The sequence below is a fragment of the Glandiceps talaboti genome, chromosome 4 (genome assembly GCF_964340395.1).
Source record: "Glandiceps talaboti chromosome 4, keGlaTala1.1, whole genome shotgun sequence".
NCBI lineage: Eukaryota > Metazoa > Hemichordata > Enteropneusta > Spengelidae > Glandiceps > Glandiceps talaboti.
Window position 1 is genome coordinate 23,569,452 of NC_135552.1, and position 15,631 is coordinate 23,585,082.

The window sequence follows — 15,631 nt, forward strand, 5'->3', positions numbered from 1 at the left end:
TCCTCCCTTTCATTTCAAGTACGTATAATTCTGTTTTTCGTTTCACATTAATCATGTCGACAATCTGAGTTAAAAACAACCACGAACAGATAACTAGCATAACAGCATGCCAACCCCACAGGGCCGGCTAGGGCGCGCTTCGTGGATTATATCGATTGTGCATGTGACCTGCAGTGAACCCTAAATTAATTCTCGGCTACCATCGGCTTTCCTCGGTAACAAGGTTACCGATGTAAACAGGTATCCAACATGGCTTCCTCCAGTAGAAATCCAAAGGAGCTGAAAAGTATGGTCGAGGCTAGTAGAAAGGTGAGTATGGCGGAGACATTTAAATGAGTAACTGTGTTAATTTAACACAGCTATGAAAATCGACTGTTCATTTGACTCCAATTGTATCAGTCATTACGTTCTCGCCATGAATAGTATCGTAAAATAAGTTATCGATTCAAACTCAGCTGTCGTTGAGTCGAGTCGTGTAAATGTAAATACAACCCGTTGATGATACGATTTGGAAACTTCGTCGCCTGCTGACAAGAGTGGATATTAGAATGATCGACGGAAATGTAAGATAGTCTAAAACTACTCTTTTATCACAAACACCGATCTTTAATGTGTGCATGGATGTATTACTAATACATCCATGATGTGTGACATACAATTTGTAGATGTAAAATGTTATAAATTGTTAATGTTATTGACGTCTCCTTTACTGAATGTTTATTTGCGTCTTTATTTTTGTGTACACTAAATATTGGAAACGAATTAACTACATGTAACAACAGACCTGCATTGTATTCACTTCCCAGGCTGCCTGTTGTTTGAATTGCTATATTGCTATGTGTTTAAAATTAACAATAAAATGTATAGTTTGTAGTATTACTAGTAAAAGGCTTTCGAATATTTTATTACATTTTCCTGGGTAAGTGGGGAGAGTAATTGGAAAGTCGATATTTTACGGTTATGGTCGCCTAACTGCTCAACTAACTGTAGTTATAACACTACTGTCAAAACTAAGGTAAAACTGTTATATTGAAATCGTTCAAGTTGTACAACAACTTAGTAGATCAAATATGGCTGGCAGTGTTCAAAAGTATTGACGAAAAATTATGCTGAGAAATTGTGATTTTTTTGCCTGCCAAATGGTTGGCAAATGGTATGGTTGCCACATACAGTTGTTTTTTGTAACCTGCATAACTTGGCTGTCTGGCTGTGCAGTGTTATTCACTGTTCGAACCAGATAGCCAAGTCTCTAGGCTATATTGCATACCTTTGAACTAACTAACATTACTGATGATGTGCATCTGTGAGGAAAAATTGTTATTCGCTGTTTGACCAAAAAACTTTGCCTTCAATTTTGTAGTTTATATCACTTTTATTTTCTTGGCTGCTATTTAGTCTAACTTGCAGATGTAGATAGAGTAAGTCAGGATTCAATTCTGACATTGTCTGATTTCAGAATTATGGCTTGAATTACTTCACCTGTAGACATGACTATCCTACCATTTATGAATGTACTACCATTCTCGAAAACCAGAGCTGTTATTTCTTCCATGACACTGCAAAATAACAAATATCACCTTTTGCCGATATGTGCATCTTGGAAAATGCCGTAAAATAGGCTGGGATCTACAACGATGAGTATTACATGTACATCGATCAGCTCATAAACTACATCCATCAAGCATGTAACTTATTATTATTGTTGTTGTTGTTGTTTGTTTGTTTTATTTATTTACGTGTCCTATGTGGGCTTACCAAGTGAACATTTCGTTCAATACAAATACATGTACCGTATAAATTAAAAAGTTGCCACATTCTGCCCACTGGGCTTATAAGACACAAAGGAACATTATAAATATACATATTGAAAATAAATACTGGAGAAAATTAATCATTATTAAACAAAATTCAATCTGTTGGTGAGGAGATGAAGGAATTCAATAACACAAATACTACATGCTAAGCTTTCATGCCATAACTCTTACAACTTCCATTCTCTTTGCTTGTATTGTTGCAGGATGTGGACGAAATGTTGGATAATCTGGATAAACTGAGGTCATTATCTAAAGACGACAAGACAGAAAATGCCATGCTCAGATCCCGTATCGATGAACAGTCTCAACTCATATGTATTCTCAAACAGCGATCTGATGAATATGTTCAGAAAGCCTTAACTCTGGACAGAGTCAACAAAGAATTAGAACATTTCAGAGACAATGCACAGCACATTATAGACAATGAAATTAAGAAATTTAACCTCTTAGATAAGAGGTTTTATGAACTTGCTGACAACCATGAAGAAATGATAAGATTTAAAGATGAGTATAAAAGACAAAATGAAGAACTAAGAAAACAGAATGCCAAACTCAAGGACGATAATGAAAAGTTGTTTTCTGGTGCCATTATGGAAAGAGATGAGAAAATCAACTCAATGGAAAAACATATCAGAAGTTTTCAACAACAGTGCCATGATTATGACAAAACATTAAGGTGATTATTTATTTTTTTCAATGATCACCTGTGCGTTTAGACTGAAAGTTTGTTGTTGTTTGCATGCCATATTGTTGTTGTTTTTGTAAGACCTGGAATAAACGTCGACCTTCTCATGTACCTAATCTATCAAGAAAAATATTGGGGAATGATATAATTTATGAAAATCAGGAAGACTATTGATAATTTTTAATGTTGTGACACATATTTCGAGCATTGTGGCAGTACAAAAGATGTAGATAAACCCCATACTTTTTGTTTGGATGCATTCAGTTTGGCTTTTATGTAGTATAAATTATATGTATGTATCAAAACTGAATTTTTTCAGTGACTTGGCTAGTTGTCGCTTGCTGTAATGATTGTAAATATTTAGTCATACCTTAAAAACCCAGTAGCTGTAATTTGAGCCATCACTTATACAGTATTTCCAGCATATTTGGTGAAACATGTATGATGAACAAACCTTATCAGATCCAATATTAAAATTAGTGTTTTGGTCATGTTTCACATAATTTATTCATACTGTGCATATCATCACTGAGGATTTAGAGTCAGTGTACATGTCTTGTCACCAGCAATAAGTAGATGGGCAATTAACCTAATTACATATATATTGAATCATTTTCATTAAATACAGTGCATATGTTGCAATGAGTACATAAATGAAAACTGAATATTGACAGGGCTCAAAATAAGGCAGCTCACATAGCAATGTTTTAATTTCTTTGTCACCTTATCAAAATTCTGTCAATATTTGTGTTCTCATTGAACCATCAAGGTTCCATCCAAGGTGAGGAATGATAGTATTCACATAATATGTATACCATAATAGTATGTCAGTTATTAGCCTGTCCACTGTGCTGTTGAGATACATCATTAGCTGGTTGTACCTCCTAGCCCTCAAATTCGCATAGTACTAGGAGGGCTAGGAGTTATGACCAACTGACAATGTATCTTGACAGCGCAGTAGACAGGCAAGTAAATAATAGGGGGCATAAAATTTATGTTAGTCCCATGTCCACAGTCCACTTTATTAAATTCTTATTAAGCTACTGTAATATTTAGCTCGTAGCCCGCTGATTGTGTGAGGATGTTAATGTAGAAAACAAGATTAGGGACATGAAAGTATTTTGATAACACACACATTTCATGGGGTTACTCGATCTGTTTTCAGTTCAGGAATATGGAACATTTATCTGGCACCCTTGGGCAACCAATTTCAGAAAGTGGTAGCCCACTGGGACTAAAAAATGAAAAATGTTTCATTCCAAGCCCTGATATTGATGCTTTGTGGTGAAACAAGATGAAAATTTCCTGTGAGAACAAGACAGTTACATTGAACTGAAAAGAATGGATTATAATAACAATAACATGCAAAATCATTAACTAGATCACTTTACTTATTATGTTGTTACAGCCAAATGAAGAATGAAATTATAAACACACGACAGGGTTTGGAGAGAGAACTAAGGGAGAAAGAAAGACATTATCAGAATGAAATAGCATTGCTACAGAAGAAAGTCAAAGAAACAGAAGAACATCTCAGGGGTGAGTGTATTTCAATATTATTCCCCTACAATTTATATTTTTCTTCTTTCAGCTGAGGAAATTATGAGTGACCCAGCTATGTTGGCTTATGTAAGTGACGAGTTGAAGGCAAGAAATGCCAAAACCCTTAGATTATGAGTATCTTCCGGCTGAATGAAGAAAAATTTGGGGGAATTATATTATTATATCTGCAAGCATAATTTATGAAAAATCAGAAAGACTATTGGTGGCTTAATTTGAACTTTTGGTTTCTTCAATTCGTAGGTATGTAAAGTAGTGTGCCCTCTACAGGCCAATATCATAATAACAATAAAGAAGATTTGCAGGGTGCCTAGTCTCTGCAAGCTAATTCCTTGAGACACAGAAATGTGTTCTTCTATCCTTTACAGTGATAACTCACAAGAAGACACAGTTTGCATCTTTTTGTCATACATACATCATTTTTGTCTGTTATCAGAGGACATACTGGAAGTGTACAGTCATGACATTATGGTACTGATCTGCTTATTGTGAAAATAATGATTTTTTTATCTCCAATATATTGTTTTAGGTGCTACAGCCAAACTACAATATCACAAAGAAAGCATACAGAATGCCGATGCAGCCAGACAGATGGCTATTGAGAAGCTGACCAAAGAGAGAGATGAAATGTTGGAACTTTCAATGCAAAGAGGAAAACTGATTCAGGTAGGGTGTTGGAAATAAATGTGGAGTCAGGGCTAGATGGGGGTTAATTATCAAGTTATCAATGTAAAAGTTTGTTTTTAAATCACTTACAGCACAAGGCAAGAAAATGTCATATCACTAGATATTAGTACATGTACTCCTAAGTTTTGATTGACATGTCATTATTTGTTTATTTAAAAGTACATATCCTTGGATTGAATTCCAAAGTTTCAAATATATGTAACATGCTAAAATTTTGTTTGTGTTTCATTCCTGCAGGATAAACAGAAGGAAATCAAGTCAGCACAAGATAAACTGGTCAGTGCTGAAAGATCCGTCAAAGCAATGCAGGATAAATTTGAGTAAGTGTACATTTAGAATTCATTGTCATTTCATCATCCATCTGTCTGTCAATGATAGCGTTTCGTCTTCTTTAACAGTTACTCACAATTAAAGAAGTCAACGTGACTTTGCATTATTTCACAATTAAAATGTTCTTTCAAATGTAATAAAGAGAAGACATGCATAAAGGTAACAGTATAAGCAGTGCCATCTCCATCTTGGAACCAGAAAATCGATTATGGTTTTGACTCAATGTATTTTAAAGATACATAGTTCTGTTGTGTAATAAATTGCTGTTATCTTGCTTTGTGTACAGAAGGGAATCAGCTGCTGTCAATGCCAATCTTCAAGTCCAGAAATTGAAACGAGAAAAAGATGAGTCAAAGTACAAAGAAAGAGAATTGTTAATGGTAAGTAGATACAAATATACTTTGTTGTTCTCTAATAGGGAACTTGCAATCCAGACTGAGCATGTTCAGACGCAAAGGACTATGGGATTATCTTTGGTTATTGTAATACCTAATCTGGAGCTACTGATAAAATTAACCTCCCACAATGGTCAGGGTAACTATGAATTGATTATTTGTGGTTACAAACAATGTATCAACATTGTTTACAATACTAATTGATCAGTATTTATTATCACATTTCCCATGATGCAACATTCAACATGGCGGGTTTGCAAGTTCCCTATTGGGTGATTGCAGCAATTCGGACCTAATGATGTGCAAGTGTTTGACAAGGCCAAATAAAAAAATCTGTATGTTTGCTGATAACCTGACCGACCCAGTTTAAGCAATTGATTCTAATTACAAATGTAAGTTTACAGATCTTGTAGATATGAATCCAATTTTCTTCCAATTTTAGAGATGATAACATTCTTATTTTCTTTACTTCAGGAATTTGATGCTTATAAAAGACACACTAATGATCTGCTGAAGAAAGAAAGAGACCTAAATGCAAGACTTCGACAACTAATGTCATAGTGCTTTTATAGTGTTCTTCAGTGCTAATATAGTCAGAAGCACTGCGGAATTATACGTGCATTTTCTGGCCAAATACATGACACAGTGCAGTACTTGTACAGTAACTATTTCTATATAATTGTGATTGCCTCAACTCATACTTCTTGGTACTTCAAGAAAACATACTTCAGTTGTTAAGTTACATAAACTTATTCAGTATTGATTTTAAAAGTTGTTTTGAGGTGGGTCATTGACTGTTTACAGTTGAGTTCTCAGCATAGACAGTGGAGGGGAAAGTGCATCCTCCACTGTCTATGGTCTCAGCATGTTATCCTCTATCTCAGTATTGCCAGCTATGTAACAGACAGTAACACATGTCTGCTAATTAATTAAAAGGGGTATACTAAGATAGACACACTAAAACTATTGTTGTTCAATGTGGTAGATTACACAAGTGTGTAAGAGTGGTGCCACTGTTGTATGACAGTATGAATCTAATCATCCTATAATCAAGATAGTGTAAACATTGGAAGTCACAAAAAATGTATTCTGGAAGATTATAGAAGTCATCAAAAATGCTCCCATGTAAAGATGTTATTTTTGTCTCATAAAAGAAATCAGCTGCCCAGTGATCTATTGTTAATCACAAAATTCCATTTATATTCAGTCTGACTGAAGCCATCTCATGATCTTTTTGCTGAGAATGTTAAGAAAGTCCTTACCACAGAAAGCACCATTGCCAGAAAAACTGGATGTACACAATGCTATCTTCATAAATGGAAAATGATCCTAAGTTTATGATATAGGATCAATGATTTGTACTAGACCTTAACTTCTACTGTGATTGTAATCTTAGTTTCATTTATAATGCTGTAAGGTTTTTTTACTGTGATGTCAAGTTGTCCTGTTTTCTCCATCAACTTTTCTGTCTCTGAATTTGCACCTTCTCATTTTATCCTCATTGAAGTATATATAAATAAAATTTATTATAAAAAAGCCACCTCATTGAGAGAGTGTAATTACACCAACATCCATTCAATAGCTTATATCAACATGTCACAACAAAAGTTTTAGTTTGTGTCTATCGTTGTAAAGCAAGACCTTGATCACCAAAGTAGTAAGATATTAAAGTTCCCTCCATGAAATTTTAACCTTATTTTACCACAGGTAATATTCTCATTTTTATTTTTGTAATTCACCATTTCAAATCATTTACTCAAGTTTGCTTTAATCAGAAATGGTTATTAGCTCATAGTTGTACAGCATATTTTGTGATGAAAGTGATTAGCCTGATGTTATTTTGTGGATGCTCTTTCTTGCCAAATTGTCCATGTTGTATGATAGCCAGTTCAGGAATATTTTCTTCAATACATTAAAACGGTCACACTCTGTTTATAATGAAAGCTAATTATAGTGTTATTATAGTCTTGATATAAATACTATAAACAAGTGTGGTACACAGTGCAATTGCATTAGTTTGGTGTTACAGGGTGCACAACTATAGAGTACATGTATATGGAAGTTCAATAGCCATCATTTTTCTGATGAAACGCATCACCTGAAAGGAATCTTGTATACTTTTGAAGTGCTTTGTAATTGTTTGTCGATGAGTGCAAAGTTATTACCATATTTGCAGTAAATGAGTAAACTGACTTGGCTGTACAATAGTTTTGCATGCAAGTTGATTTTTGAAGGAATTGACCTTGAATGTAGTCTAAGTTCCTATACGTGTTACGATCACTGTGATCAGAGAACGTCGACAGTATAATACTATATATAGGAACTAGATAAATGCCTTCTGCATACACCCAAATGGAATCTGGTTTCCTATGGTCGCCGCTCCTTCTCTTCAGCAGCTCCTGAACTTTGGAACTCTCTACCCCTGGACATTAAAACCTCTCCCAATGTTAACATTTTCAAAAGACGCTTGAAAACCCACATATTTCAGAGCTTTTTCATCTCCTTCCTAACTCTAAGCGCCACTGAACATTGTTTTCTTTGGATATTTGGCGCTATATAAATTTATTAGATAGATAGATAGATAGATAGATAGACGAACTTGAATGCACATTCATCATATATGAATATGAATGTGAATATAGTGCTACATTTTTGCAACGCTTGCACTTGTGTTTGGGATCATTCATAGTAATTGCAGTCAACAAAGACTGGAGACTGACATCGCCATAGCAGGTAACATACATTGTACTTACTATACAAGACAATTTGATAGCTAGTTCTATATTAAAGAAAATACATTCCTATCTACAAGTTATTTCAAAGTACTTGGGTCTGTTAGTTCAAATTTTTTTCAGTTTTATGTATCTTGATATTTATTCGCTACCAGTTCTGTAAATTCATTGTTAGAGTTCACACAAAGTTTCTGTTTTGTATAATTTAAACACAGTGTCTTTGTACTTGCATAATTTTGATCACACTTGAGTATGTAATTTCAGTGGCAAATCACATTAAAATCTTATTTATATGCTTCATTGTCCAATTGACATGGTTCTATTGCGATTTTATTATTGTGTGGTATCAATGGTGGTCTTCCAATTCAACAAACCCACATCCAAAGCTTTAGTCTTGGTCCTGACAGGGACTGTATTACGTATGACAATCCCATTGTAGTACATAATACAGTCTCTGTCAGGACCTAGACTAAAGCTTCATCTGATTCAAGTCCAGTTGATAACCCATCAAGGTATCCTAATCATACTTTGAACTCTACTTTCTGGATTGTATATTTTCACAAATGATGTAAGCGAGCTGTTGGATTCTATTTCAATTGTTATTACGTAGTCCACCAATTTCATACGCCACTGACACACACAATCTCTAAAGACAAACCAAAATTTGGTGTCCCCACATCTCTTACTATATAGTGACTCGCAAGAAATTCCAGTTTTTATTATTTTGACCACAACAAAATCTGGGTATCATAGGAGGGCACACTGCAGTCCACATTGATAAGGGTGAAACTATGTATGGGACAAATGTCTAGTGAATACCTTGTTTTGATGTTTGGATGAACAGCAGTTTCACAACGGCCCACTGTCATCTCATATAAAGAGAACTTTCATATTATTTGTGACATGTGAGCAGTGTCAAGTGGTGCTCAGAATAGTGGCAGTTCTTCTGAAAACATGCAAGGTCTTCATTACTAAGAATAAACTTGAAGTATCTTAGGACTATAAATTCCGAAATCCAATGTCATACTTCACGTGCATAAATATTGTGCACTTTATCAACAAAAGCTATGTTTGGAACTGTTCAGTTTGACAGCTGAAAAAATGGTTTCTATGTCATAGATATGTAAATAGCATGCTAATGAGCATTACCTAATATGACACACAGCTTTGACTAGCAAGTCCACCACACATGCATACATATTGTACAACTTAAATGTACTAGGGTTGGCTTTTCATAATTCATACGTGACAATTTGAAATCAGAGACACAACACATGTTATCTATTCACAGTGGGGGTTTATTTTGAAAACCATTATTATTACATACAGTGAAATTTATTTCATCTTTTTCATAAATGTAAAGTGGTACATAAAGTTACGATGGGGGGGACAGACATGCCCAATACTTTGTTAAGTCCAAATTCTTTCTCCCAGCGAAACATTCTACTGCCAAAACACACAAAACAACCTTGTTACATATGGCAAACCAACTCTGGACAGCATATTAGAATAAATTTTCTACAAAACAGTAGTGACAAAGTTCAAAATTACAACTCCTCGGCTAATCTGTCTGCCTTAGATTGGACTTCTGTGATATCTCCAACCATGTAGAAAGCAACTTCAGGGAGATGATCAAGTTCACCTGTGAAATGCAAACAAAGGTACAATTGTCAGTTTCTCTGGGTTGCAAAGTGTGTGGTTGACGGTACCTTGAATTTTGTTATCTTTTTTTCAAGCAATTTCTTAACATTACTAAAACATTTTCCAAGTCATTGACTCTATCAGTCTGTGTTAATGACTAAACACAAGAAAGCAGACTTTCTTTGCCACAACTATATTGTGACTTGCTTGTCTGTCACCTTACGATTTTGTTACATGAATTCATATTTCAACATCTACATACAAGATTCAGCAACATACATGCTCAAATGAATAAATTAGGGTAAAGCTTCAGTAACGAGGAATTCCTTTTGATTCATCAGGTGATCATCAGGAAAGATAAAGAGTTTCTCATCATCAGCTTTATATTTCCCTATCAAAATATTTGTCAATTACAGGTTAGAGTGACTGATCTCATTGCAATAAGCAATGTGTCCATTATGCATCAAGTTTATCACCAAAGGCGTTATATGACACCAGGCTTGAATATTTTGAGAATAATGATTATTCTCAAAATATTCAAGTCTGGTGTCATATTTTTAAAAAATATCTATCATAAAATCATTGAACTTTTTGAAGTTGTGTCTGCACGGAAATTACGACACCCCCCCCCCCCCCCCCCCCCCCCCCATGGGTGTACTGTCATTTTAATTTGCCCGAGTGGGAATCCGGATGAAACAAATGTTGATTCTAATCAACCTTTGAAGTGTTATTAGCAGCACCTTGTCCTGTATATCACAGTCAGGCTATGAGAAATACAGACCAACTACATGAATACAAACATCTCATGATCTGAGGTCCTTTGCATACAATCTTACCAAGTACATCTACCATCATGGGCTACTTGATGACTAAACTACTTACCACCAATGATCATCTGGAATCCCTTAATTGTATCAGCAAGTGACACAAGCTTGCCAGCAGAACCTGTGAAAACCTCAGCAACCTGGAATGGTTGTGACAAGAACTTCTGGATTTTACGTGCTCTTGATACTGTGAGTTTGTCTTCTTCTGACAATTCATCCATACCCAAGATAGCAATGATATCTTGTAGGGATTTGTAATCCTGGAAATATAAAAAAACGACAGCTGTAACTCGCCTGCAATGCTGTGTGTGTATAATGTATGCAGATTATGAAGAAAAGCTTCAGTAACGAGGAATTCACATGATTCAACATGTAAAAGTCTGATTGGATACACATTTTAACATCAACAGCTTTGTCATGGGAGTATTATAGATACATTCGTTCTCTGTTGATAATTACCTGTAGGATTTTCTGCACATTACGGGCTACATCATAATGTTCTTGTCCCACAACATTTGGGTCCATGATACGTGATGTGGAATCCAGAGGATCTACAGCGGGATAGATACCCAACTCAGCAATACCACGTGATAATACAGTGGTGGCGTCCAAATGGGCAAATGTGGTTGCAGGGGCCGGATCTGTCAAATCATCAGCTGGTACATAGATAGCCTGAAATAAACACAAATGACAAATCAGTATTAGATAAATTAACAAACACGTGCAACAGTATGCTATTGATGTTGAATAAGATGACGTGAAAGAAAGTCAAGTTTCCATACAGTTCACTCCTGGTTTTGTCTACCATTCTCTCCAACACAAAAAAGTGTAATGAGGTACTTCAAATTTGACCAAATAGGACTAAGGTAATGGTGTAACTTTCATGTGACATATCAATATACTCTGGAGTGTCATTTCCGAAGAGGTTGTAATCTGTGGGCTGAACAATGTTTGGGAACTATTGTTTGGGTTACTGTACACATTGGGACAAGAATAGTTCCTATCACAAACCAACTTGTATTTCTTCTTTAGAAGGATTAACTATGCTACTGGTGTCCATATGCTTACCTGTACTGATGTGATGGATCCCTTCTTTGTTGTTGTAATTCTTTCCTGCATAGTACCCATGTCAGTGGCCAAAGTTGGTTGGTAACCTACAGCAGATGGGATACGACCCAACAAAGCAGATACCTGTAATGAAAATATTGATATGAAGAATTAAATTCCATGTAATGTATACAAATAGAAATAATTTCCATGGGAAAGTGAATCCACTCCATCAATATGACTAAAATAAGTACACAAATACAGGTATCAGAATATCTCTCCACTAAGACTAATGTAAAGGTGAAATACCTACCTCTGAACCTGCCTGGGTGAATCTGAAAATGTTGTCGATGAAAAGCAACACATCCTGTCCTTCTTGATCACGGAAGTATTCAGCAACTGTCAGACCAGTCAAAGCAACACGAGCACGAGCACCTGGTGGTTCATTCATCTGACCATATACAAGGGACACTTTGGAGCCATCACCCTTCAGGTCAATGACACCAGATTCAATCATTTCATGGTACAAATCATTGCCTTCACGTGTACGTTCTCCGACACCAGCAAACACAGAGTAACCACCATGAGCCTTGGCAACATTGTTAATAAGTTCCATAATGAGTACAGTTTTTCCGACACCAGCACCACCAAACAGACCTGTTGACGAACAGTTATAATTATTGACCAATACTCAATTTAGTCTGAAAACTTGCATGGAACCATGTCTTCCTTTTTTCAGATGCATACACTAAATTCACATTAACCTCGATAAAATTCTTGCCATAAACTTTGAAAATGCAAATTGGATAGTTTACATAGGATTATGCCAACACTATTTGATAGCCGTTTCATGAAAATTCAGCCATTTCTCAACACTTTACACAGGGAATTGCTTTATGTATGCTGTCTGTAATGTGGACACTTACCAATTTTTCCTCCCTTGGCATATGGAGCAAGTAAATCTACAACTTTGATACCAGTTACTAAGATTTCCTGTTGGACATTCATTTCTACAAATTCTGGTGCTTCTTGATGGATACCTGAGCGCCTGTAAAAGACAAGAAGTTCATGATTAAAAGTGTTTCTTGACATGTACCAGTGAAAATAATACCTGCATTTTCAACATACAGGGAGGGATACAACCAACGAGAATTCAGAAACAAGGTACATCGGCATAGTAGGAAAAGTGAGTGAAGAAATCTATGACTAATGATCATTATGAATGAAATTTATTTCAACCAGATAACAAAAATAAACTGCACTGATACAAATATACAATGTGAAGTTTGTGCAAAAATCCTTTTCTACTTCAACCATAACTTATAACATATGTGGAATTCTACACACCTGTCAGTTGGAATTGGACCCCTTTCATCAATTGGTTCTCCAATAACATTTATGATACGTCCTAGTGTTTCTGGTCCCACTGGAATTCTGATGGGAGAGTTTGTATCTACAACTTTATTACCACGTACAAGACCTTCTGTACCATCCATAGCAATTGTTCTGCATACATTTTCACCTGTGAATAAAAGATGTCATGTGATTAACTACTTGTATGTCAAATTGTCAATATAGTATTTGAGGATGGACGTATGTTCCCTTAACCCATCCAGTACATTACTGAAAGCTGGAAGCTTCTACAACAAAATCGTTCTCTATTCACACATTTTGACAAAATGAAAGTCAAAGCCATGGACAAGAGCAGCACTACACTGGATCCAGTGACAGGTTCAAATCATCACGGTGATGGTTCACTATTCATTTTGACTCTTTACTCACCTAAATGTTGTGCTATTTCAAGTACTAGTCTTGGTTTTCTTCCTTCAACTTCCAAGGCATTAAGAATTGGTGGAAGATTATCATCAAACTGTACATCTACTACAGCACCAATGACAGCTACGACTTGTCCAACAGCAGCTGGTGCAGCTTGTGCTTTCTTTTCCGCTGCATAATGCCGTTCTACAAGTAAATTACAAAAAGATATTTAAAAACATTAAAATATATTTTTGTCACAAATAGGTAAACCATAAAATCTCTGCATTTCTCAAGTATTTGACCAAGGTTCAATTTCAATACCAACTTATGGTATATGGTTTGGAATCTATGCAAGTTTTACTAGACTTCTGTTCTGTGTCCTGGGGATTCCTTAACATCAACAAATATAGTTCCATGTGAATAACTATGCTATTAGGTACAACAAAGTGAGATTCCGATTTTAAATATAACTGTTCAAAATTTGCATGTGAAACAATGAACTGTAAAAACGCGACCTTGTAACTGTATAATCACATGACTGACACCTAAAAACCATGGTAATATATGCAAGTTCATATTGTATTGAAAAACAGAACAAGAAAGACAATTCTTGCTGTTTATCCTGCCTATGCCTATGGTTTTTATTTTAGTATCGTTGCTATCAATTTCTGAAAGAATTTAATCATATTTCTTGTATCGGATCAAAGTCCGATTTCATGATAAAATTAGTTATCTTGAACGCACGGTGTCCTGTTGTACCCTCACAGCAAGTTAAAACTACAATACTACAAGCACCTATATTAAGAAATACAAGGAAGAGTACGACGTCAAGTGTGAATTTTCCCCTAATTCTTGATTACATGTACTGAGCGCGATAACAAAATCTGCACAGAGGTCACGACATCAAAAAGAAATCCCATAGCCATACCACAGAAGTATTGCACGAGCACATGACTCGAACAAAGTGGCCGTTATTTCTCCCAAAAACCCAAACTTATACACCATGATGACTTTCTAGACGTGTCGTATTATTGATATGTTATTTAGCTGGCATTTTTGATGATATTATGAAAATTTGGGGGGATATATTTCGAGCCCACTCGACCTCACATGCTGTCTGCCATGTTCACACGTAACGAAAAGCCGGTTGAGCGACACACAGACAAACCCATTTTAAACAAAAATGCGAGCAAAAATTATCTTCAAAAGGATACCTACTTGAACTAAATGCTGCTGGAAGGGCCCTGAGAGCATTTTTTGTGGTTGTTTGTTGAAAAAATCCAGGTTTTGAGGCATTCACGGCCTGTCCAGCGCACCTCCTGATCGCATGCATCATGGCGGCTTTAGTTGCAGGAGACCGGGTGGCGTGACGTGTGCAAAAGCCCAAAGTGCATACCCCGGATGTTCAACTTCGTATTCGGCAATACTCGACAACACCCGAGCTGCCGGACGGATGCTGATGGTACATGTAGTACGGCCTACATGCCTATAATTTCTTCGAAAGTTGGTTGTTTCACACGCTGTCGTTGGGATGGAATATTCCACAAGTGACGCATTTCATTTTATATGAATTTATAGGTTTTGAATATTCGCTCCTGTTTATATTTCGTTCACTGGTCAAAACATCATGGTATACTATGGGGGGGGGGGGGGGGTTATTGCTTAGACAACCTCTGCAACAGAAAATGTCTACCCTTGGTTATTAAAGGCAGGTCACAACGCGATATACTTTCAAAATAAAGATGACAGTTGATACCCTTTACAGGTAATCGACTTTATTAGAGTCTCGGTAAGAAAAATAGAAACGAAATTTAACATGTTAACATATTCTAAACAATGTTGTGAAAGATGAAGAACAAATACATGTATTTCCTTTAGTAATATGTACATAAAAATTATACAAAATAATCTCATTACAAAAATATTCAGTGATCACATTTAAAATGGTTCAGGAATCAGCATGGAAAAGTAATACACGAATACGTTTATCAGTTACAAAAAGGTAATTTCATGAAATGTGGTTTTGTCGCATGATAATCATAAACACAGACAGCAAGTATGGTTAATTAGGTGCACTATATAGCTGAAATGTAACGTGACACGAGATCACTGTTTCAAACTTTCAATCACCATTATCTTCACTCTGAAATATCACAGC

General features: G+C 35.7%; 2 protein-coding genes across 3 annotated transcripts; one reads left to right on the forward strand and one right to left on the reverse strand.

Annotated features, from left to right (window-relative positions):
* The first annotated feature begins 225 nt into the window (after window positions 1–225).
* On the forward strand, window positions 226–8,380 carry LOC144434047 (coiled-coil domain-containing protein 89-like). 2 transcript variants are annotated; one of them, XM_078122493.1, is made up of 7 exons: window positions 226–309; window positions 2,018–2,490; window positions 3,908–4,038; window positions 4,589–4,725; window positions 4,984–5,066; window positions 5,363–5,456; window positions 5,946–8,380. In XM_078122493.1, exons 1-7 carry the CDS (start codon window positions 250–252, stop codon window positions 6,030–6,032), a joined length of 1,065 nt encoding a protein of 354 aa, XP_077978619.1. In that variant the 5' UTR covers window positions 226–249; the 3' UTR covers window positions 6,033–8,380. The 2 variants fall into 2 exon arrangements, with proteins under 2 accessions (XP_077978619.1, XP_077978620.1); XM_078122494.1 differs by lacking the exon at window positions 226–309 and adding an exon at window positions 1,608–1,685.
* A 1,113-nt stretch (window positions 8,381–9,493) lies between these two features.
* Window positions 9,494–14,848, reverse strand: LOC144433781 (ATP synthase subunit beta, mitochondrial-like). Its single transcript, XM_078122144.1, has 9 exons — window positions 14,692–14,848; window positions 13,498–13,677; window positions 13,063–13,237; window positions 12,642–12,763; window positions 12,029–12,372; window positions 11,737–11,859; window positions 11,128–11,340; window positions 10,727–10,928; window positions 9,494–9,845 (listed from the first exon to the last, which is right to left on the reverse strand). The coding sequence occupies exons 1-9, from the start codon at window positions 14,807–14,809 to the stop codon at window positions 9,751–9,753; spliced, it is 1,572 nt and encodes a 523-aa protein (XP_077978270.1). The 5' UTR covers window positions 14,810–14,848; the 3' UTR covers window positions 9,494–9,750.
* Between the last annotated feature and the right edge of the window lie 783 nt (window positions 14,849–15,631).

Excerpts from the sequence above, each read along its gene's own strand:
- LOC144434047 (XM_078122493.1), top strand. The coding sequence starts at position 250 with ATGGCTTCCTCCAGTAGAAATCCAAAGGAGCTGAAAAGTATGGTCGAG. Across the intron at positions 4,726-4,983 it reads AAAGAGGAAAACTGATTCAG|GATAAACAGAAGGAAATCAA; the intron begins GTAGGGTGTTGG and ends TCATTCCTGCAG. Across the intron at positions 5,067-5,362 it reads GCAATGCAGGATAAATTTGA|AAGGGAATCAGCTGCTGTCA; the intron begins GTAAGTGTACAT and ends CTTTGTGTACAG.
- LOC144433781 (XM_078122144.1), bottom strand. The coding sequence starts at position 14,809 with ATGATGCATGCGATCAGGAGGTGCGCTGGACAGGCCGTGAATGCCTCA. Across the intron at positions 12,764-13,062 it reads GGTCCAATTCCAACTGACAG|GCGCTCAGGTATCCATCAAG; the intron begins GTGTGTAGAATT and ends TGTCTTTTACAG. Across the intron at positions 10,929-11,127 it reads ATGTGCAGAAAATCCTACAG|GATTACAAATCCCTACAAGA; the intron begins GTAATTATCAAC and ends TTATATTTCCAG.